The following is a 23,706-nucleotide window of genomic DNA, read 5'->3' on the forward strand; positions in this document are numbered from 1 at the left end:
GTTAGGGCTAACAGGATGGCTGTCTTCCAAGATAAAAACTTGATGTCAGAAGAAGCAGCAGGCTCAAAAGGAGGCAAGGTTAGTTTTTCCAAAACATAGTTGAGATCCCAAGCAGGAATAGGAGGAGATCTAGGAGGTCTTAAGTTCTTAGCTCCTCCAAGAAACTGTCGCATGAGCTGGTGGGAAAAGATGGGAGGGTCTGTATTATAATGAGCAGAAATAGCAGAGGCATGTATTTTAATGGAAGAGAAAGAGAGACCCTTATGTAAGAGATCTGTCAAGTAAAGTAAAATTAAAGTAATGTTGGGAAGAAGAGGATCAGAATCCTGAGCCTGCATCCAGGAACAAAATCTTTTCCATTTTACTGCATAAGATTTTCTAGTGCTAGGACATCTGGCTTCTAAAATGACATCCATAACCTGCTTGGGCAGTAAAGAAGAAATCAAATGCCCTGGATTAACCAGGCTGCCAGGCTGAGAGTTCTGACATGAGTGTGTAGAACCTGACCCTGATGTTGGGACAGAAGGTTCGGAGACCGAGGTAAAACCCAAGGGGGCTCCAGGCATAGGTTTTTAGAGTTGGATACCAAAACTGCCGAGGCCAATTTGGAGCCAGCAAGATGATCATCTTGGGCTTGTCCGGTTTTATCTTCAATAAAACCCGTGGAAGAAGAGGGAAAGGCGGAAAGGCATATCCCGAGAGGTTCTTCCAACTGAATGACAGGGCGTCCACTCTCCAAGCTTCTGTGTGGAAAATGCTGGTGCAAAAAGTCTGTAGCTGATGATTGAGATGGGATGCAAAGAGGTCTATGTGAGGACATCCCCAGACTGCTGTTATCATCCTGAATATTTTGGGTATCCAGCATCCACTCGTGTGGATCCGAAAGTTGTCTGCTCAGACTGTCTGCCAGGAAGTTTTGTTTCCCTGGTAGAAACTAAGCTTGAAGATCCAGATTGCAAGATAGAGCTGTGTCCCATAGATCCATGGCTAGTCTGCAAAGGGGGTAGGAATGAGATCCCCCTTGCTTGTTTATGTACCACAAAACTGTGGTGTTGTCTGTCCGTATTAACAGTTGTCCTGGTTGTAAAAGATTCCTGAAGGCCAACAGAGCTTTCTGAACGGCTAACGTTTCCTTTAAATTGATATGCAGGTGCTTCTGATCCTTTGTCCAAAGGCCCTGCAAACAACTGCCCTGAAAATGGGTTCCCCAAGCATAATCAGAGGCGTCCGTGGTTAGAATCTGAGAGGCAGGAGGCAGACGGAAGGGCTTCCCTTTGTTTAGAGCATATGCCCTGGACCACCAAAGAAATTCCTTTTGAAGGCAAGGAAGAACGGAGATCAGTATGTCTAGACTGTGGCAATGCTGAGACCATACACTTTTTAGGAACCACTGTATTTTCCTCATGTGTAGCCTTGCATATGGTAGGAGAAGGATGCACGAGGCCATGTAACCCAAAGCCTGCAGGAATTTCCTTGCAGATAGATGAGTTAAAGTTGCCAAGGTTCTGAAAGTTGAAGCGAGCTGTAACTGTTTTTCGGATGTCAGAAATGCCATCTGGGCTGTGGTGTTTTAGAAGTGCACCCAGAAAAGTTATCTGTTGTGATGGTGTCAAATTTGACTTTATGTTTACAGAGAATCCAAGGAACTTGAGGAGGTTCTGTACAAATTCTAGATGCTGGAGTAAGACATCCTTGCTGTCTGCCTGAATTAAACAATCGTCCAGATAAGGGTAAATTTGAATTCCCTTGAGTCTGCAGTAAGCTACTGCTGGAGCCAGGCATTTGGTGAAGACCCTGGGTGCAGTAGATAATCCAAAGGGCAGCGCAGAGAATTGAAAGTGCCTCGATCCGGCTTTGAACCAGAGGTATTTTCTGCGATCCTGCCTGATGGGAATGTGTAAATATGCCTCCTTTAAATCCAAAGTTACCATCCATGCATTTCTGGACAGCATTGGAAGTAGCTGCTGTAGAGTAAGCATCTTGAATTTTGGAATCTCTAGAAAGGTGTTCAAGACCGACAGATCCAGAATGGGTCTCCATGAGTTTTGCTTCCTTGGGACTAGAAAGAGCCTTGAATAGAACCCTTTTCCCATCTCTGAAAGAGGAACCAGTTCTATGGCATTCAGAGCCAAAAGAGCTTCCACCTGGTTTAAGGCCTCCATCCATTGATGTTTTGGAAGGTCTGGCCATCCGCTTGGCCTTGGCAAGGTATGAAAATGGAATTTGTAACCTCTTAAAACTACATCCAAAACCCATTTGTCTTGGGTTATTTGAGTCCAATTTTGATAAAAAGAGAGAATTTTCCTCCGAGGGGGGCTTCCAGGGAAGAAGTTCCTGTAGCCCCACAGAGGGAGTCATTGAGTTTGTTTCCTTTGAGATTGTGACCTGTCCTCTCCTCCCCTAGGGGTGGAAGCAGCCCACTGTCTTGGTCTATAAGCAGCTTGTGATTGAGGCCTCCCTCTGGAACGTCTGTATCTACCCCTCTGAGGCCTGTCTGAAGTGGGAAAGGACCAATTTTTTGAAGGCCAATTCCTGCTAAATCTAGGAGGCTGTACTTGTAAAAAATCTTTAACTGTTTGCATGGATTTCGCCTTATCCTCCATCTTTTTAATCACCTCTTCAGCTTTCGATCCAAACAACACATTAGGCTGAACAGGAGCATTCAATAATTTTGCCTTTACCTGTTCAGGTAAATTTTGTTCCTTTAGCCATGCATGCCTCCTAATGACTGTGCCAGAGGCCGCAGCCCTACAAGAAGCCTCCAAGGCATCAAATCCACAGTGTAAACCATGCTTCCCAACCTGTTCAGTGGCATGCAGTAAGTCATGTAATTCCTTATCATCTGCACAGACAGAAATGGAATTAAGCTTTTGTTTTAAGACAGACAATAGAAATTGCTGGTATTTAAACATATGAAACTGACAGTTTAAAGCCCTAATGGACAAAGTAGCAGAAGTGTACACCTTTTTGCCCCATCTTTCTAAGGATCGAGAATCCTTTTCAGTAGGAGTAGGATTTTTGGCAGAAGCGGCCTTAGCTCCCTTAGGACCCTGAGAAATGGTTTCAGGGTCAGCAGAAGGGTTCTTGTATAAAAACTGATGGGAATCAGGAACCCTGTAATATCTATCAGGCTTCACAGGAGCAGGAGGAAAAGAGTCAGGGGTTAAGTTAGCCTCCGAAAAAGCATCATCCACAATATCCAAAATAGGAGGAATAGCCAGGGGTCTATGTTGAGGAAGAAGAAGAAATTCCCTCAGCCTTTTCTTGGATTCCGAATACTCCTGTCCTTCCCAGTGGAAATGTTCCCTCATTTCATGCAATGTTTTCCCAAAAGAGAAATCCTCAGGGGGAGAAGCTGAAGGAATGGATTCTTCAGCATCAGAATCCTCATAAGGAGGGAAAGAATATTCCTGATCAGAAGAAGAAACTGAGGAAACAGAAGCCTGATCAGAGGAATCATAAGAAATATCCTGCCTTGGCCTTTTGTCTGGAGGGGGATGAGAACCCCTAATCATAGTAAGTAAATCCTCCGCCATCTTGAGTAACTGTTTCTGTGACTTGGGAGCCGGTTCAGAAGAAGCCTGTGTAGAAGTCCTTGATTTTGAAGGAGTCTTTGCCTTTGTCTTTGAATTTGCCTTTATCAGTAGCTGAGTAGGCCTGAAAACCCCTTCGGAAGCCGGTACCTGCACAGCAGCTCCGGACCCATCCGAAGGAGCATTGTCCGAAGGTCCTGCAACAGAAATATTCAAAGGCCTGGTTGGCTCCTCATGAGAGTCTGTTTCGGCTGTCGGTTCTGAAATGGCCGATGACAGGGACTGCAAAAGCGCCTCACTGACAACGGCCGAACCTGAAGCTGGCTCCGCTTGTGCGCTATCATCAGATTTGGACCTCGGAGGCCTGTCTTTACCCTTGCGACGTTTGTGAACTCCGGTAGCCGGGACCATATCCGACGACATTTTGTAGTTAAAGCGCCTACCGAAGTAATGAAAAGCAAAATCGTACCTTCGCTTAATTGTACGTTGATTGAAGCTAGCACAAAACTGACAACTAGCTACGTCGTGGTCAGGGCCCAAGCAATGAATACAGTAAGAATGAAAATCCTTATGAGGTATTTGCTTCCCACATGAAATACAATTATTAACTTTTTCTGACATCGGAGTGGAGCAAGAAAAAAGTTTCCCCAACGGGGTACTTAGCTTTGAGTGGAGAAGAAAGTCTTCGGACAGAAGTATATCAGTAAAATTCGTCAGGAGTCCGCCGACCGGCAATTGCGAACTGCTATCACTGCACGGCAAGAAAGACTGGAGAAGATGGCGTCGGCTGTCAGCTTTGTACTCCTGGTGCTCTGACGTCAGGGAGCATGGTTGAACAGCCGACGCCGGACACAGACTTTGGGATTCTGGCTGACCTGTGGCTGCCTGCCGGCAGGGGAGAACCCTACAGTCATGACTGCAACAGTGAAACACGATGAATATCTGGGGGTATCAGAGTCGTGGTTTCCAATGCCTCAGTGATGGTTAGAGGAGGAATGTCTGGTGGAGTCCTTGAAGAGAAAATCGCATCTGTAGAGGGCAGAGAAACATGAGAAGAACCTGCAAGAACCCAAGCCACAAGCAGCTGATCCACCAACCTCACAACGTCTACTTCTATCAGACTCATGGAAGAACAAACAGTGTGCTGATAGGGATGCGGGTCTCTCTCAGAAGGGGCTTGGGACCTGCCCCAGAAACGGATCCACTGAGGAGTAATACCTAGTCCTGAGTACTGAAGAAGGTCCTGGTTCCAAAGATAGTAACAGTACCATGGAAGGCACCTGGTCAGTTGGCACCAAAACCTGCAGTGCAGGACAGGCCACAGTCGGTACCAAAGTTAGCACTGTAGCTTTTTTGGTACTTAGCTTTGGTTCTGCTGAAAGTGTGGGAACCAAAGATTTAGGTCTCTTGGATGCCAGAGCTGAAGGGGACGCCGGCACCAAGAGATTCCCTCTTCTTCCCATAATCAAATTTCGAGGAGGGAGAAGATGGGGAAGACACATCCAATTCAGATTTCCTTGGCTGACTGGACAAAGCCTCAAATGATGTCTTAATCAGGCCATTCAAAATAAGTTTGTTTTTCCTTTCTACGAGGGCCCGGTGACTAAAAGCTAGAGAAATACCGGAATCTTCTTGCAAGTGCACTAGGCCCAAGAAACGGACACAAGATATATGCCCATCAGTATGGGCATTTTCCTTCCACAATCACGGCACTGTTTGAAACCAGTACTGTCTTTACCCACCATCTTGACTGGAAAAAGGTCAACTCGCAAAAACATCCTCACAGCAGTGCACACACTGGAAAGAAAGCAAGAAAAAAAAATGGAGGAAAGGCTACCCACAATGGTAGGCCAGAACTACCAGGAGGTAGAGAGTAAAGAGGTAGAGGTTACAAATGATGGCAGGAAAGATACCACAAAGAACAAAAGGTAGGAAAGACACACACACAAAATAGACAATTAAAGCTACTATTCTTTTTTCGCTTTTAACACAGAAAAACTACAAACAATGGTAGTAAAAAACACAGAAGTGTAAAGGGAGAGGAACAGTTATAGGAAAATTCCTAAGAAGATTTAACTAAATTTCAAGTAAAAGGAATGAAAATACACTTGGCTCAAGAGACAGTTTGGCTGACGCATCCAATGTAGAAGTGCGGCAAATGAGATCTGAGGTAATCTAGAGAGGGGCATTCTGGGCAGGGATTTAGCCAGAGATGTTTTGGTTCTCGCAAGCGGTTATAATGGCCAAGCCGGTTCGGACAATCGGAATGGAGTCCCATACGTCAAGGATAAATGAAGACTGACAACATTAGATGAGATATTATGAACTCTTGCAAATGGTCTCACCCAGGCCTTCTGCAGTCCCTTCTGTCTTAGCTGCCCTTTTGGGAACATTTATACCTTCTCAGGCTCTGGGTTCTCAATCTTGGCATCTCAAGAAGCCAGACAGATTCATAAAAGTGTTTATGATCCTCAGGCACTATATACAGAAAGTCTTTCATCTGATCCTGCTGTTTCCCCGTCCATAGGGAAGCCATCCAAACTGCCTTCCTCTTCCAAGTTTTCGCCAAGGACAGCTGTGGTGTTATGGAGAGATACAAGAAAAAAAGCATACACTTTTGCTACTTTTCTTTTAGGGATATTAGTTATGAGACCCACATGACTAGAAATGTCCTGGATCTTATCTTCTCTCCCAGTGGATTGGGGGGGGGGGGTGAAATGCCTGATTTGGACAGCAAGGCTACTGCTCTCTAAGTTCTGCCTCACAGGTCGCTCATCACTGCATTAAATGCAGCTGATGTCTTCTCTACGGTAGCTGCATCCAGCTCAGTCTTGAGGAGATACTGCTGACTGCGCTTTACAGACTCTACAGAAGGCCACCAAGTCCAAACATTTAGATTCTCTTTAGACAACCAGAATCTTTTTGGCACTGCTACTGCAGAACGGTTTAAAAGACTACAGGATAAAAGCAAGGTTATGCAAGCCTAAAACAAATATTTGTTTCTCCTGTACCCAGGTTTCAGAGGAACTATCCTTCAAAATCTTTTGTCTGTAGATAACCCAGACAACCCGCTAAGAGTAACAGAGTAAGTAGATTTTATCAGATAAATCTACTCGGTTCTAGAGGCCAAAAATCTTTTCCTGATAAAGTTGCCTCTATATAAAAAACAGGCAACCTTCTCAGCCAGACTCCTCTGTCCATCAGTATAACCCTAGCCTTCCCCGTTTGAAAACTGATCACCACAGATGCCTGTGTTCTTTCCATAATCCAACATGGTGGCTTGGAAATCCCTTCCTCAATATTCTGGCCTTCCTCAGCCTCCTCCATGCTAGCTTCCTCATTTTCCTCTGGTTCTGTGGGATCTAGTGGAACAGAATACCATAAAACTTGTTCCCTTGGCTCAAAAGGGAACAAATCTTTGTTCTCTCAACAACAGGTACTGTTATGACTCTGTTGGTGTGAACAACTTGAGACATATCTCTTCATATAGCCCAGTGAGATGTGACTGAAATCTCTGTCTCTCGGGAAGGTATGTCCCTAGTCTTAAGCAGCATTTTATCTTCACCTAGAATGATGCCTCAGTACAAACAGAAAATGACAGACTTCAATAACTGGCTTAGTTTTTGGTGTCATTAAGGGGATCCAGTATCGGTCAGCCTGGGGTAACATGGTAGATGACCATCTCTGGCAAAGCATCGAGGTCTGTCACCCCTAGGATTTTGGTTACTGGCCAAGGCTCTTGCTACTCCCACAGTGGCATCTTTAGGTAGTGTCACAAGGACAAAACTCCCAACATAAAATACCAACTAAAAGCAACCTCAAAGTCATGCTGCTAAATGCTAGGAGTCTTAACATGAAACTGCACTCGCTGAAAGCAGTCCTCTCCCTGGAGGACATAGACATTTGTGCAGTCAGGAAGACCTGGTTCAAGGCTGTGGATAGCACCCCAGACTTACCAGGTTACACATTCTTCCACACGTTCAGACCACAAAAAGAAGGCAAGAAAAATAAGAGGTGGTGTATCGTTATTCAAATATAACTACACCTCCAGATTGGTTAAACAGTATGATGCACTAGAGATACTTCAGTTGCAATTAACTGTTGGTAGGACACCTAATCAAGTCACTGCCAGCTACAGAACCCCCCTCCATGAATCAGGGCACCCACTCTGCATATCTGGATCAGATACATCCAAACACCACGGTTTTAGGTGATTTTAACTACCCTAGCATTGAGTGGGTGAATTATTCATGCTGAAACTCACCTACCCAAAGGTCCCTTGACTTTGTCAACTCCAATGCCCTGGACCAGCTGGTTGACAACCCCACTAGTGGCATCAACATCCAAGATATGGTACTTACAAGTATGGGAGACCAAATGTTACCACACCCCCCCCCCCCAACTGTGATTTCATCCCTGGTGAGATCGGACTACAAATCGGTCTCATTTGAAATAACTATCACACCTGACCCCCCCCCCCCCCCCCAGCATCAACCAAAGTGAAAAACGTCTCCAAAGCAGATTATAAACCTCTTATGGGATGGTATAAATAATTTCACTGCACCTCTCCCTTAAATGAAACAGTTAACTATGCAGAGCTCTACACCAATGCCCTATACAAGCACCTGTATAACTGCATTGACGCGGCAGTACCTGTTAGGACCAAAACAAGCTCTTCAATGAAGAGCAAACCTGCCTGGTGGACAACCGCCATTAACAGGCTTTAAATAAAAGGAAAAAACTGCTGTCTAAGAGTAAGAAAGAGCAGGCTTTAAAATGGTAACACTCCCTCCTCACCATAAATAAGCAAATAAGTTTTCTTGTGAAGTTCTCTAACGCAAACTTTGAATCCAAGTTAGCTTCCTCAACAAAGGACAACCATAAGACATTCTTTAGTTACATCCGTAACCTAAAAGGTAAGGCCAGATTTGTGCCAAACTGGTAGTTAATGGTAACACACATACTGAGCCGATGGACATAGCTAACCTGTTAGCTGACGGGTCTGGTGAAAACTTCAACCCCCCTGTCCCCGCCATACATACCTCATGGCATCCCTACCACCTCTCCCCTACTTTGCATCTCTAAAGAGGTCGTAAATGCGCTCTCCAAGGCCAAAAACACAGCATCAATGGGAACTGATAACATCCCAAGTGGTGTCCTACATGGGCTCAAACAAGAATTAGCATCACCACTAGGTACTCTGTTCAATCACAGTCTGAGCACTGGCTTTGTCCCACCTGAATGGAAAACGGCCACTGTTATCCACTTGCACAAAGGTGGTGTTCCTACTAACCCCAGGAATTACAGACCTATTAGTCTGACTAGCCTTATCTGCAAGGCCATGGAGGGAATCATCATAGACCTTATCAATAAAGCTATAGGTCATCTCCAAACACTAGATCCTACCCACTTTGGATTTGTCAAGGGGAGATCATGCCCGTTAAATCTGGTGGACTTCTTTGAGACTGTCACCAGGGCCCTGGATTAGGGGAAATCAGTGCATACAGCCTACCCAGACCAAGCCAAGGCATTTGAAATTATCCCTCACTCAGGCATTACTGAAATTCTCCCAGCTAGATATCAACCCCCCCTCCAGTGGCATTCCACAGGGATCGGTCCTGGAACCTCTACTGTTTAGAATCTATTTTTCTGAAGTACAAGCTAAAACTAAGGGACTGTGGCTGACCAAAGTTTGCTGACAACTGCAAACTGGCTGCGGCCATAGAATCTCCATACAATATCAACATCCTTCAGGAAGGTCTTATGCAAATAAATGACTGGTGCTGAAGTCACGGCCTCAAACTGAATGCAAAAAAATGTATCATCCCTTTCATTAAGAGCGTGATGTTCCTGCAAATTACCACATCAATGGCAATATCCTAAGTATACCCTCAGTGGTGAAAGATCTGGGCACCAAGGATGACAGCAACCTTGCCTTTGATCACCACGTTTCCACAGTGGTAAGAAGGGAATTCTACAAGGCTCATCTCATAAGTAAGGGCATTGCCTCAAGAAAAGAAGTTATCACCTCCCTGTACTCTTCATTCATTAGGCCAATAATAGAGTACAACTCCTCTTTTGATATGTACCTTTCAAAGCACCTGCAGCAATTGGACAGATCACAAAGGTTCCTCACAAGGAAAATTCAAGGTCTTCGGCAGCTATCCCATGTGGATCGGCTAAAATTACTGTCAATTTATTCTGTTTCATACAGACTACTTCAGAGGTAATCTTTGCCTTGCATACAAGGCCATCTCTGACCCTGCTTTACTGGAAATGCTGCACATCCGCAAGTGATATGGTGCATGGTTTACTTGCTCAAAGAACCTAAACCTGGTCTGCTGGAGGAACACCTTTGTCTCCCAGAGGTTACCACACCTTTGGAATAGACTCCCACTTCACATCAAACAGAGCACCTCACTGGCCTTCTTCAAACACAATCTGGACGATTGGATGGGTAACAGTAAATTCACCCTTGGGGTCCCACCTGTGTCCCTCCTGGACAGGGACAACTGGTGCTGATCGTGGTAACAAGGGTAAATTTGGCTAGGCTTGTAAAGTCCCTTGGGCCATTAGCCTAGTAACTTTTTATGATCCTATGGTCCCTGAGGAAGGAGGGGTCATAGATGTGCATTCTAGACTTGTCATATCTCAACACCTTTCTCAGAGTTCCTGGCTTCAAGTTGTTCAAAGGTTCACAGGCCAGTACTATGCTAGCTGCTCTTGTGGGCCATATTAAGCCTAGCCAATTTCCTTTCCAAAGATGAGCATCAAATACTGCACCTTATGTCTGCAAGGTAAACACTTTAACCATTATGCCAACCCCCACGTCTCCAGACTCATTTCACTATTTTGCTTCCCCAGGCTTTTCTAGTCTCCATAGAACTGAGAGATATTTTTCTACATATTCCTATTCAGATCCAGGAATTTACAGAAGGGGGAGGACAGTCTGAAAAGTCAACAAGTGGGATAGAAGGTGGGGAGTGAAATGCTGCGTGTGGCAAGAGTTACATAGGATAAGTTGATTCTCCCCATAAAACAAGGTGGTGGAAGAGTAGAAAGATAAGGAAACAGTAAGATTTTGAATCCAGGTTCGCAAGAAGAAGAATGACCATAACCATGCAGAATATTACATTTATACAGCAGCAGAAAGTATTTCAAGAAATAAGTCAACACATGAATAGAGAAAGGAGATTTTACTAAGAGGGATGACTGGGAGTAAGGCTATTCTGGGTGCAGTCTCAAAGTTGTGTTCAGTGAGATTACGTATCATTAAATTCTAGTCCGCAGACAATGCATTTGGATATTCTGTCTGTGACTGTAACCACTCTAATCTCTTATGATTCATTTCAGACATGATTGTTGGTCCTTTTTCTATCTTGGCTGTCACTACCTTTCTATCTGTATTGATAACCGTAACTGAAGTTCATAACTTTATTAATAAATAAAAAATTTTGATCAGTGCTCTACCCCCGGTAAACAAAAATTAAACAAAAAAAAATCTACATTTACAGTATGCTAGAAATCAGCTGTCATTTCCCCTCATTCCATCGTACTCACTCCACTATCCTCATCCAAGTCATAATAAGATAAAACAGACAAAAAAGAAGCCATAATATAAGCTAGAAGTCATTCACTTACAATTTATCAGAAATCTGGTAACCAGGTAAATGCATTGACTCCAAAGGTATTTTCTTAAGGAAGAGTACATGATTCTTTACTGATCCTTCTCACCAAACAGGTCAGGTAGTCCACCATTAAAGATTAACAGATTTTAACTGTGGATACGAAAAAGAAGTTATGTACTTACCATAACGTTCCATCTGTGCTGTCGACAAGTACATAACTTCTTTATCTGATGTTGTCAATCGTCATTTATTCCTTGACATATGGGACAGAGTCCCCCAGCTACCTTGTATCTCTCGCGGAAGGATAATCCTGAGCATCACAGAACCAAAGGATGCTCTTCCCCTAGAGACCAAATCCAATTTGTAATGAATAATAGAAGTATATGGGGAAGCCCATGTCGCAGCTGCACAAATATCATCCACGGAAGCCTTACAATGAAAAACTGCTGAAGTAGCTATGGCTCCAGTAGAATGTGCCACGACAGGCCCAGGCAATTAACTTTCCTCTTACTGTATACGAAGGATATACAATCCTTCAGCCAACTAGATAAGGTAACCTTAGATATTGGTTTACCCATTCTGGTATTTGAAAAGGAAACAAAGAGTTGGTCAGATTTTCTAATATCTTTCGTTCTATGGAGAGAGAAGAGCGATGGTCTATGGACATTAAATAAATGCAAAGAATATTCACCTCTGTTTGAAAAATTGTCTTGACACCACCTTTGGCAGAAAGGAAGTATTCGTCCTCAAGGAAACTCTGTCTTTGTGACGTATCAAATATGGCGGTTTGCAAGATAAGGCTTGAATTTCTGAAATTCTTCTGGCAGATGTAATCACTACCAGAAATACAGTTTTCCAAGATAAAAATTTGGTTGCAGTTGGCAGCAGGCTCAAAGGGGGAATGTACTATAGTTTGTAGCACTAAGCTAAGATTTCAGGGTACAAATGGATCTTTATACAGCAGTTTTAGCAATAATGTTCCTCTTAAGAATGCTCTGCAAAGTTTATGAGAAATGAATGGACATCTCTTGAACCCATTATGAAAGTTAAAAATAGCTGCTTGCTGAACCCTAATAGTAGAGGCAGAGACTCCTTCAAAAAGAAAAGCTAAAAATTCTAAAATTTTGTGAACATGAGCAGAAAATGGATCAATGTTATTATCACCAGCCTAGTAGGAACATTTTTGCCACTTACTCTCAAAGTTTCCTAGTGGAGGGTTTGTGTAATGCCAAAAGGATCTTACGAACTAGGGAAGAAAGAGAAATATGCCTGGCAGTTAGTGGAACTGGAGAAACCAAGCTGTCAGCCTAAGGCTCTAAAGGTTTGAGTGAACTAATCTTTCTGGATGGGATAGACCCACCTCAATCTGGGTCCAGATTCCACGGCTGTCAAATCAGATAAGGCCAAAGAAAAGGGAACCAAATTTGTCGAGGCCAGAAGGGAGTAACGAGGATTACCTTGTTCTTCAACCTTATTACTTTCTTCAGGAATTGAGGTATTAAAAAAAAGGTGAGGAAAGGCATATAGAAGTCCGGAGGACCAATTGTGCAGGACAGCATCTCTTGGGCAGCTGCTGCACTTCTTGTTCTGGGGTGAAGCAAACAGGTTGTCACAAGGCTTGCCCCAGTGACTAAATATTTTCCTTGCCACTTTGGCATCCACAGACCACTAGTGAGGCAGGAGAATGCATCTGCTCAGTTTGTCTGCTATCACACTGGGACTCCCCGGAATGTGCACTGCTAGCAGCAGTTGGAAGAGCTTGCCCACTGTCAGACTTAGAGCTTCTCAACAAAGTGGATACAATTTGGTTCCTCCCTGTCTAACGATGTACCAAACTACCAACACACTATCTGGATCGTAGTTGTTCAAAAGGGAAGAGTAGTTTGAAAGGCCTGCAACGCTAAAAGCACTGCCTTCATCTATAGAACACTGACATGCAAGTTGGCCTCCAAGGGGGACCAAGTGCCTTGGACAGTCTTGCCCAGACAATGCCCAACCCCACAACCATCTGGGAAGCGGTCTGTGGTCAGTATGGCTTGGGGTTGACATTGGACAAATGGGCAGCCCAAGAGAATTTCCTCTGAATGAATCCACCAAGCTAAATCTTTCTTGCAATGGCTGGTAATCAGAATCTCATCAGAAACTGGTTGATATTGTATGAACTACTAGAAGCCACTGAAAAATTCTCACGTGAAATCTTGCTAGAGGAACTAATGTAATGGCAGCCACCATTGAGCCTGTAGGACTAAACGTGCAGCTACTCACTTATTCCTGACGATCCGTTTTTACTTGGGTCTTGGAATGGGAAGGTATGCAAGTATTGGTACTCAGCACTGCTCCTATGAAGTCTAAAGTTTGTGTTGGAGTCTGTTATGATTTTTCATAATTTATGGAGATGCCCACGTGGGCTCAGGTCTGGAGAATGTAGTCTCTTGCTTGTTCTAGAAGAAGTCTGGTGGAAGCGATAATGAGCCAGTCATCTAAATACGAAAACACTTGGAATCCTTGCAGTCTCGCATGAGCTGCTACCACTGCCATGCATTTGGTGAACACCCTGGGGGCAGTGGTGAGGCCAAAGAACAGAGCTCTGAATGGATAATGACTGGCTCCCTGCCAAAAGCGGAGAAATCTCCTGGAGCACTTGTCCATTTTTATGTGGTAATACGCATCCTGGAGATTTATCAAGCACATCTAATAGTCTTTTCCAAGAAACGGGAGGATAGACTGAACCATGACCATCTGGAATTTTGTTTGTCGAACGGACTTGTTCAAAAAAAACTCTGCTCCAAAACTGGTCTCCAGTCCCCTGTCTTCTTTGGCACTAAAAGAATCTTGAGTAAATTCTAGATCCTATCTGTTCTGGTGGGACTTCTTGGATGATTTTCTGAAGCAGTTTTTGAATTTCGAGTGCAGGTGATTCCCTCTGACTGGGTGGAATATTGGGGATTCTGTTGGAATGGTTTGGAAGAGAGAGAAAGGGCATGTGGTTTATCCTCTGGTTATAATCCTTTGCACCCAAACATCTGGAGTTATTTGGAGCCAGGCATGTTGGTGCAAAGACAGACAGACACCTTCCCCTGACTGCTTCCAAAGGAAAGCAAATTGGCCCTCCTTTCTGGAGCACTGGTAGGATTTGCCAGGAAAGGAGTCCCTGGAACCCTAATTTTGTGGGCCACCTCTGCCACATGAATGGTGTCTTCAGTTAAAGCTTTCCCCTCTGCCCCTGGGAGAGCCACTGCCACACGTGTCCTGAAAAGGCCCTTAGGACTTTCTGAACCACATTTTCGCACTCCTTTGGTTCCTGGAGAAGGACCACTGAGGAGTAGAAAAATGTAGTTCCACTGCAGAAAGGTCTTTCAGTCTCTCTCACACCTGGGCAAAGTCGCACGAACTTTAGGGCCAAAAAAGTGATGATCTGTCAAAGGGCGCTTTGACGAATGAAAACTTGAAGAGCTCCACATATTTGCATAAGCGCATCCAGGTGAGTCTCCTAATGGCCACTCCTGATCCTGCTGCTCTAGTCGTCCCTTCAGCTGCATGTGCTATGAGTTTCATGGATGAATCTGAAAAGGACTCCATGGTGGCCAACTGAGAAGCAACCTTATCTTGGACCTCTTCAGATGCAGCTCCTGCTAGGTTATCTGACAGATCTTTAATCTGATCCCTCTGAAGTCTGGTGAAGGGTGCCATAAAGTTCAAAGACTGCAATGCAAAGGTCGATGAAGTGTAAACCTGCTTTGCAAACCTATCCATCACCTGAGATTCTCGAACTTTCCTTTGCCAGTTCCTTTTCTGTGGCCACCGTTACCACCATGGCATCTACTGGTAATCCCCTTTGCCCAAAATTGATGGTCTTCTGGTACAGTAAGAATTTTGTCTGGCCTATTAGGAATAGGTTCTGTGGTGTCAGGAGCCTTCCATACCCGCTGTGAGATTAACAATGAGTTCATCAGCAGATAGCATAACCCAAGAAGTAGATGGTCGAGCCCCGAAGGCCTGCAGGTATAATGATCCCTCCAAAGAGGGTTTTTTGGGACCCCAACCACCCCTGTGTTTAATAATTTCAAGAATGTCCCCCCAGATCAAAATCAGTATCCTCTGTGAGGGAGCCCTCCAAGGAATCCAAGTGTTTCCTGTTACACTTCCTCTTCTGAGGAACCTCCTCAGTTGATGATCTGGGGAGGTATCAGAAGATGACAATACCTGTTGGGGTTGGGAGGGTGGCCTAATGGTTAAGGTGTTTGCCTTACAAACACAAGGTGCAGAGTTTGAGTCTCACAAGGGATAATTGGCTAGGCTTAAAATGGCTTGCAAGGGCAGTTAGCCTAGTACTAATCTATGAATCTATGAATCTGAATAGGTGTCTCCTGTGGCCTTGGAGCTCGCTATCCAGGAGTTGAAACTGGAGGATGCTCTAGTCGAGAGGATGGTTCGGGAATCTGATAAGACAGAAGAACAGACTGTATGCCCACAGTGGACAAGGCTCTCCTTCATAACCTGAAAAGCTGACTCCCCTACAAAGAGGGAAGGGAGCCTGGAACCGACAAGGACTGATTGGGAACAGGGATCACTCCCCACCTCAAAGAAGATGCTCCAATATCTGAAGCAGGGGTAGAATTAACACTTGTTGAAGCCACGAGGTGCAGAGATGGCTCCAAAAAAAAAAATCAGAGTGGAGTTCTGCCCCTCAGAGCTGACAGCACAGCTATGACCCCGAAAGTTCTCCATCTCTGACAGCGACAAAGAATTGAGGGGAGAAGTCACTACCTGAAAAGCAGGTCTCGTCGGTTCTGAAACAGTCGGTGCTGGAAAACCCGGAGCAGGAATCTCCAAGAGCTCACAGGAATTTAGAGGAGGAAGAGAAGGAGGGGTGTCAGAAGGGGAGTTCTGGCACCTAAAGGAGCTGGAACCGAAGATGTATCTGCGAGTCCCCTCACTATAAGGAGATGATCCACCAATCTCAAGACATTTAATTGTGTTAATCTCCTAGTGGAATGAATTGACTGGGTACAGCGGGATTTTGGTCTTTCAAAAAATGGACTTGGCAAGTGACCAGCAAAGGGGTCTATTGAAGGGGAGTATCTCGTCCTAGGTCTATCCAGGAAAGATAATTCAGGACATTCTGTTGAATCTGAAGATATTGGTGCAACAATAGGAGGATGGTGCTGAAGCTGTCGGCTCCAGTTCTGATAATTTCGGCACCAGTGGTGAAGAAGTCGACACTGAAGAAGGTGATATAATGGGAAGAGGCCAATAATTTATTTGGACTGTAGGTTAGAGATTGCCTTCCCTATCAAGGATTGATATCAGAGTATAGACAAAGATAAAGAAATGTGGGGGGGGTCTTAAATGAAAGACCAGCAATGGTAGAGTTTTTAATAGAATCTAGAACAGAAGCTGCTGTTACAAAAGGAATAATTAGTACAGCATATAAGATACTGCATGATAACTATAAGAATCAAAAGAGCTAAGGAAGGATTGGGTAGAAAGGCTGGCTGGATAAGCAATTCACAAATAGACAATGGGGGAATATCCTGAATATGCAACAAAGTCTAGAAGATTCTTTTCCTCAGTTGGATAGCAAATGTTGGAGGTGTGATGGTCAGGAAAAAGGTGGCTGGGAACATATTTTTTGGAAGTGTAGTGAGCTGAGAGACCTTAGGGATTCCCCTTCTGACTGCTATGTCGGAGATGCTAGGTGAGTGGATTGAATTGACTAGGGAGATAATTTTTTTTGAGTTAAGATACAGAATCAGAATTGCCTAGACATAGCAAAGCCATCCCAATTTTAACTGTGGCTGCCAAATAAGCAATTACTAGAAAATGGAAATCAAAGTCTAGACCAATTTTATTAAAAGTAGTGAAAATAGTAACAGATATAAAACTGGAATTAGGATCTTTAGAAAAGGGAAGGGGCAAACTACATAGGGAAAAATGAGAATTGTGGGAACAATATATGCAGAGAATTAAGAAGGTTTAAGAGGCAGGATTTGAATGAGCCATATGATGTTTAACTGACAATGAATGGATAGATAAGTAATGTATGTTTGCAACTACACTTGTTTCAATTGTGTCTGTGATGTATAATTTTTGCAACTAAAGTGGTGTCGAAGTTGTATGTTTTTTCATTTATATAAATGTAAGACTGCCTATGTCATAAGTGATAATTTAATAAAGATGTTTATTGAAAAAAGGGGGGTTCTATGACTGAAGTGTAATACCCACAGGCCTGCATCTAGGAAGACTGGGATTAATCTAGTAGCACTACTAACATATGAAACCTTCAGATTTGCACAAAAAAGTTGGCATGTTATTAGTAATTTTTTAATTTAGCTTCAAACACACACATCCTAAGTTCAAATTTATAGTCTTGGATAAGTTTAAAAAAAGGCATCAACATAGTACTGAAGACTGCCACTTATAATTACACACTTACTACAAAACAATTAAGAGGGGTCCATTCTTATTGTCCTTACCTGTGATTTGAGTCACTTTTTCCACTCCTAAATCACGATCTGAATAATCTGCAGATGGAAAATATGAATGGCTTGCTCCTATACTATGCACCAGTGTTTCACCAGGGATGTTCTTTCTCAAAATCTGTGCAAAACTGGGCCCTCTTGAACTCTGACTCCAGGGATTACTGCTAGCCATTGCTGATCTACAAACAGAAAGCTATTTTCAGCAGCATTAGAGAAATAAATGCACTATTACAAAAATATATATACAGTACAAGAAAATGCTAAGAAAATATCACATTCTATTAGAGTGGGTACTATCAGACCACATAAATGAAACTATAATGTAGGCTTCTACAAATATGTGGATACAGGAATATTTGCCACTACACAATAAAAATACATATCTAGGCTGCGTGATGAGTCACCGACTCCACAACCACTTTCTGAGCATGATGAAATAGCTACAAATCTTCTTTAATTGAAAGTCATAAAGGCAGCATGTTTTGCAGGGTGCCAAGCCCCATGTACCTCCCAAGTGATGATGGGGGGGGTATGCTCCCAACCCCCCTTACTTACCACAATCATAAAAAAACTTATGCTCATAATAGTGATCACTGTTGCAGTACCCTTAGCTATAAGGAGTTATATTACACCAAGAATATAAAAGCCAGACAGCTTACAAAGCTTCAGGACACCTTCCATATGCCCATGCAGCTCAAATTGGTCTGACTAAATGACAGGTTTGGGCGTGAAACCCTTCAAAGCTTTACTGCCCCCACCGAGGCTTTCAAGGATCGACAGACAGCTTGCCCTTTCCTTTGCAGGGCAGATAAGTACCCTTTGGGAGAAAAAAAAAACCTTCCATTTTCTTCTCTTCCGGAAAGTTATTTTAAAGCTAGGAGTGCTGTGTTTTAATATATAGTCTTGAGACTGTAACATACTTTTTAAATGGAGCTCTCTTTTTTCCATCTGTTAAAAGTAATGTAAGCTAACTGAAAACAAGAAGTTATGTACTCACCATAACGTTCAATGTACGTAGTCCATCTCGCCTCACATTCTTACCCGTGGGTTTGGAGCCAAATATCGACTCTGACTCGGCCGATTTTACTAGCTCAAAGTCTCTCATTGGCTGGGTTAAGTGGGTATCCCATGGTGCACTGCTCCATATCCCCAGATCTAGTTTGCTGCGAAAATCATTTGTACTCCATACACACATCACATAAAAAATAAACTAATCAAAGGGACTCTGTAGATGACAACCTAACCTCCAAATCCTCCAGGAAGGGGGAAGGTGGGAGGGCAAGTAAGAATGTGAGGCGAGATGGACTACATACATCGAACGTTATGGTGAGTACATAACTTCTTGATGTTATGTAGTCCTATCTCGCCTACATTCTTACCCGTGGGACAGCGTCCCTAGCACCTACATACTGGGTGGCTCATAGGAAAATACTCCTGAGAACTGTGGAGCCAAAGGAAGACCTGCCCCTGGAGACCACGTCCAATTTGTAATGAGAAACAAAAGTGTGAGGAGAAGCCCAAGTAGCTGCAGCACATATATCATCCATTGACAATCTAGCTTGAAGAGTAGCTGCAGCACATATATCATCCATTGACAATCTAGCTTGATAGACTGTGGATGTAGAAACAGCCCGAGTAAAATGTGCCTTGACTGGAAATGGCAGATTTTTACCTCCTGTCTGATAGATGAAAGAGATGCAACTGGCTATCCATCTAGACAGCGTGACCTTGGATACCGGAGAACCCATTCGGTTTTCCGAAAAGGAGACAAAGAGTTGGTCAGATTTCCGGATATCTTTTGTCCGGTGTAGACAGAAGCGTAACTGTCTATGTACATCCAATTGGTGAAAACTAAATTCTGCCTTGTTGGAAAAGTGGGGGAAGAAAACAGGCAACTCAATGGACTGATTCATGTTAGACACGGAAGCCACTTTAGGAAGGAATGAGGAGTTTGGTCTAAGAACGAACCTATCTTTATGGAAGATTAAATATGGGGGTTTGATGGAGATGGCTTGAATTTCCGAAACCAGCCTTGCTGAAGTGACTGCTGTTAAAAATGCTGTTTTCCATGTCAAGAATTTTAATTCACAGGTAGCTGCAGGCTCAAATGGTGGTAAAGTAAGGGCTTGTAGAACAAAATTGAGATCCCAGGGCATGATAGGTTCGGACACTGGAGAACGAAGCAACAGAGTACCTTTAAGGAATGCTTTTTGCATAGTCTGTGTGCCATGAGACTAGGTTCATTTGCTACGTGGAAATTAGATATCGCCGCCAGCTGAACTTTGATGGTGGCTGATGCGGACCCCTGATAGAAAAGCATAGACAAGAACTCCAGAACTGAATCTATTGGAGCTGTGTAAGGATCAATGCCTCTAGTATGTGTCCAGATAGAGAACCTTTTGCATTTACTAGAATAAATTTTTCTAGTGGATGGTTTATGAGAGGATGATAATATATGGACCACTTCCGGTAAAAAATTATGATGTCTGACTAACGATGGAAGTGGAGTAGCCAGGCCGTCAACCGGAGGGTCATCAGAGAGGGGTGGAACTGTCCCGACATGTGTGTCAGTAAATCTGGTTGAGGGTCCAGAATCCAAGGAGTGTCCACAATGTATGGTTGAAGAAAGGGGAACCAGACTTGACTAGGCCAGTGTGGAGCAATCAGAATCATTCTGCTTCCCAAGGACTGCGCTTTCTGAATCACCCTTGACAGCAGGGGAAACGGAGGGAAAGCATAAAGCAGACCGGAGGGCCAATCGTGAACCAGAGCGTCCCTATGCGATTCCCCCTGTGGGGAAATCAGCGTGAAGTAGTTGTTGTACTTCGTATTGAGAGGGTTGGCAAAAAGGTCGCAGCAAGGCTGACCCCATCTGCTGAAGATTCGCTCTGTAACCGGGCGATTCAGGGTCCACTCGTAAGGCATCAGGATAGCTCTGCTTAGCCTGTCCGCTATTACGATGGACTTCCCCAGAATGTGCGTTGCCACCAGAAACCGTTGGGAAGCTATTGCCCAATGCCACACTCACATAGCCTTTCTGCACAGAGGGTAAGACCGGGTTCCCCCTTGCTTATTGAGATACCACACTACTGACATGTTGTCTGAGTGTATTGCAATAGTTCCTAGAGGAAGAACCTTTTGAAGTGCCTGCAATGCAAGAAGCACTGCTCTCATCTCCAGGACGTTTATATACAAATGTATCTCGTTTTCCTGCCACGTGCCTTGGACCGTCCTGCCAAGATAATGCCCCCCCACCCCATCTGGGAGGCGTCCGTGGTCACCGTGGCAATAGGGACAGGTGGAACGAAGAGCTTTCCCCCGTTTAAATTGTTGGTGCACAGCCACCAACGGAGGTCCTGCTTGCACCCGTCCGTGAGTAAGATGGGATGAGATAGTGGGAGCCTTTGGAGAGACCATTGAACAAAGAGGAGCCACTGAAGAAGTCAAGTGTAATCTCGCTAGAGGGACCAACATGATAGTTGCTGCCATGGCCCCTAGGAGTTGGAGAACTAGTCTTGCCTTCGCTTGTCTCAGGGGCATCAGTATGTGTATTTGTTGTTGTAATACTGTGATCAATTCTTGTGGTAAGAATGCTCGCATTCGAATGGTGTCTAAATCTGCTCCTATAAAGGTGACACGCTGTGAGGGCAATAAGGCGGATTTTTCCCAATTTATTGTTATGCCCAACTGGTGACATAGACTGATGGTAGCTTCCCTGGTCTGAACTAGTTGATGCCTGGTGGGGGCAGTAAGGAGCCAGTCGTCCAGGTACGGAAACACCTGGAATCCCTGACGTCTCAAGTGAGCCGGCACCACCACCATACATTTGGTGAACACCCTGGGGGCTGTGGTGAGACCAAAGGGCAGGGCTCAAAACTGGCAGTGACTGGCTCCCAGCCAAAAGCGTAGGTGACTCCTGGATGCTCTGTCCATTTTGACATGGTAGTAAGCATCCTTGAGGTCGATGGAGCACATCCATACCTCCTCTCCCAACAATGGGAGAATATGTAGTGTGACCATACAGAACTTGGACTTGTGTACGTGATTGTTGAGTTGACTGAGATCTAGTATGGGTCTCGGGTCCCCTGTTCTTTTTGGCACCAAAAAGAATCTTGAGTAAGTCCCTAATCCGATTTGGTCTGAGGGGACACGTTGGATGGCTCCTTTTTCTAGCAGCTGCGAGACCTCTGAGGCTGCTTGATCCCTTTGACTGGGTGGAACGTCTGGGATCTTTCTGATTGGCGGGGGTACTGAAGAGAATGGAATGAGGTAGCCTCTGGAAATTATCCGCAATACCCATCGGTCCTGGGTAATGCTCTCCCAGGCTTCCGGGTATAAGGAAATTAGACTCCCGACTGGCTCCGGATAAGCGCAGCCAGGCACACCCTCAGGAACGAGAGTATGGAGAGCCACGGAAGGAGTCGCGGTCTCCCGAATTGCGGGGGCCCCCTCTGCCTCTGGAGCGACGTCTCCCTGAATAACCCCCCCTCCCCTGCCTCTGGAGGGGGTTTCACCTTGTGCGGCAGGAAAAAAACCTCTGTGATTTCTTGAACCACACCCCCCCCCCTGCTGGGCCTTGGGATAAGGCCTAGAAGGAAGGGAAAAACGGACCCCTACGGCAGACAAGGTCTTTCCCTCTTGCTCGCACCTGGTGAGGGTGTCTTTCACTTTGGTCCCAAACAAGGAGGAACCATCAAAGGGGGAGTCAGTGAAGGAAGACGTGAAGGCCTCCGCAAAGTGACACAGGCGCAGCCAGACTTACCTTTTAAGGGCGACCCCTGGAGCTTGCTGCCCTACTCACTCCCTCGGCTGCATACGAAATGAGCCGCATGGACGAGTTAGCAATGGAGTTGAGGGTAGATACCTGGGCGTTAACCGTCTGAGCCACCGCCTCAGATATGTTACCTGCAAGAGTATCTCCCAACTCTTTGAGGAGATCTCTCTGGAGCAGAGTGAAGTGAGACAGATAATTCAGCGACCGTAGAGTGAAGGTTGCTAAAGATAGGGTACGCTTCCCGTACCGATCCATGGTCCTAGACTCCTTGTTAGGAGGATGGACAGATGAAGAAGACTCTGCTACTTCCTTCTGGGTGGCTGCCGCCACCACCATGGCATCTACAGGGACTCCTTTTGACAGAAACTCTTTGCCCTGGGGGGTGGAAAGAAATTTGCTGGGATGCCTGGGCACAGGCTCCATAGAATTGGGGTTTTCCCACACTCTTCGACAAAGGAGGTCAAGAAGTTCGTCGAAGGGTGGATACACCCAGGAGGCGGAGGGTTGAGCACCAAAAGCCTTAAGGAATACTGACTCCTCCTCGGAAGAAGCTTTGGAAGGCCAGTCACCTCTTTGTTTCAGTATCTCCAGGATATCGGAGAAGGAAACCTCATCAGAGGATGGCTTGGGGGACCCTTCCGATTCCTCAATGTCAGTATCCGAGGTGAGAGACTCATCCTGGGAGCCTATGTGCTTCCTCTTGCACAATTTCTTTCTAGGAGACTCCTCAGGCACGAACTCTGGGAGACCCTCAAAGTTGGGGACCGCTCGTGGGGGTATCCTTAGGGCCTGGCGCTCTACTGTCCATGGATAGACGAGTATCAGAGGCTCTCGCTGGGGTGGTGGGGGATGGAATGAACGACCTGGGTGATGTAGCCGATGACCTGGCCAGCATGCTCTGCATGGCCTCGAAGGCCAGTCCCCCCCCCACCCAAGAGTCCGAGGACAGGCCGGCCTCCGAGGCCACGACCGGGACCGGGGTCCCACAAGCCGATGCACTGAGTGGGAGACTCTGAACAGACAGATGTCCCGAAGTATCCCCCTCGGGCCTGACAGAAGAGACCCAAGTCCCGAACCTTGTGGACGGAACAGACATGGTCGGAGCCGAGGTAGACACCGATAGACCCTGAGGGGGTATTGGAGCCGGCGTAGGAACATCACTCGGAGCGGAGCATACCAGCTCCGACGACAAGGAGGGGGGGGGGGTGTGGTTCAGGAAATCAGAGGTTTTTTTCCTGCCGCACAAGGTGAAACCCCCTCCAGAGGCAGGGGGGTATTGAGGGAGACGT

At 45.1% G+C, this 23,706-nt stretch overlaps 1 protein-coding gene across 5 annotated transcripts in view; it reads right to left on the reverse strand.

Moving 5' to 3' along the window:
* The window catches only part of ADAD1 (adenosine deaminase domain containing 1), a 2,301,686-nt gene that overhangs the window by 2,217,007 nt on the left and 60,973 nt on the right, over window positions 1-23,706 (reverse strand). For 4 of the 5 annotated variants that reach the window (XM_044061675.1, XM_044061674.1, XM_044061678.1 and 1 more), the window contains one exon: window positions 17,638-17,822. In XM_044061675.1, coding sequence (XP_043917610.1) covers window positions 17,638-17,815 — 178 coding nt within the window. In that variant the 5' untranslated portion in view covers window positions 17,816-17,822. Of the gene's footprint in view, window positions 1-17,637; window positions 17,837-23,706 lie in introns of all 5 variants that reach the window. The other variant, XM_044061676.1, reaches the window with a different exon arrangement.

The sequence above is a fragment of the Protopterus annectens genome, chromosome 2.part0, assembly GCF_019279795.1.
Source record: "Protopterus annectens isolate FY-2018-M chromosome 2.part0, PAN1.0, whole genome shotgun sequence".
NCBI lineage: Eukaryota > Metazoa > Chordata > Ceratodontiformes > Protopteridae > Protopterus > Protopterus annectens.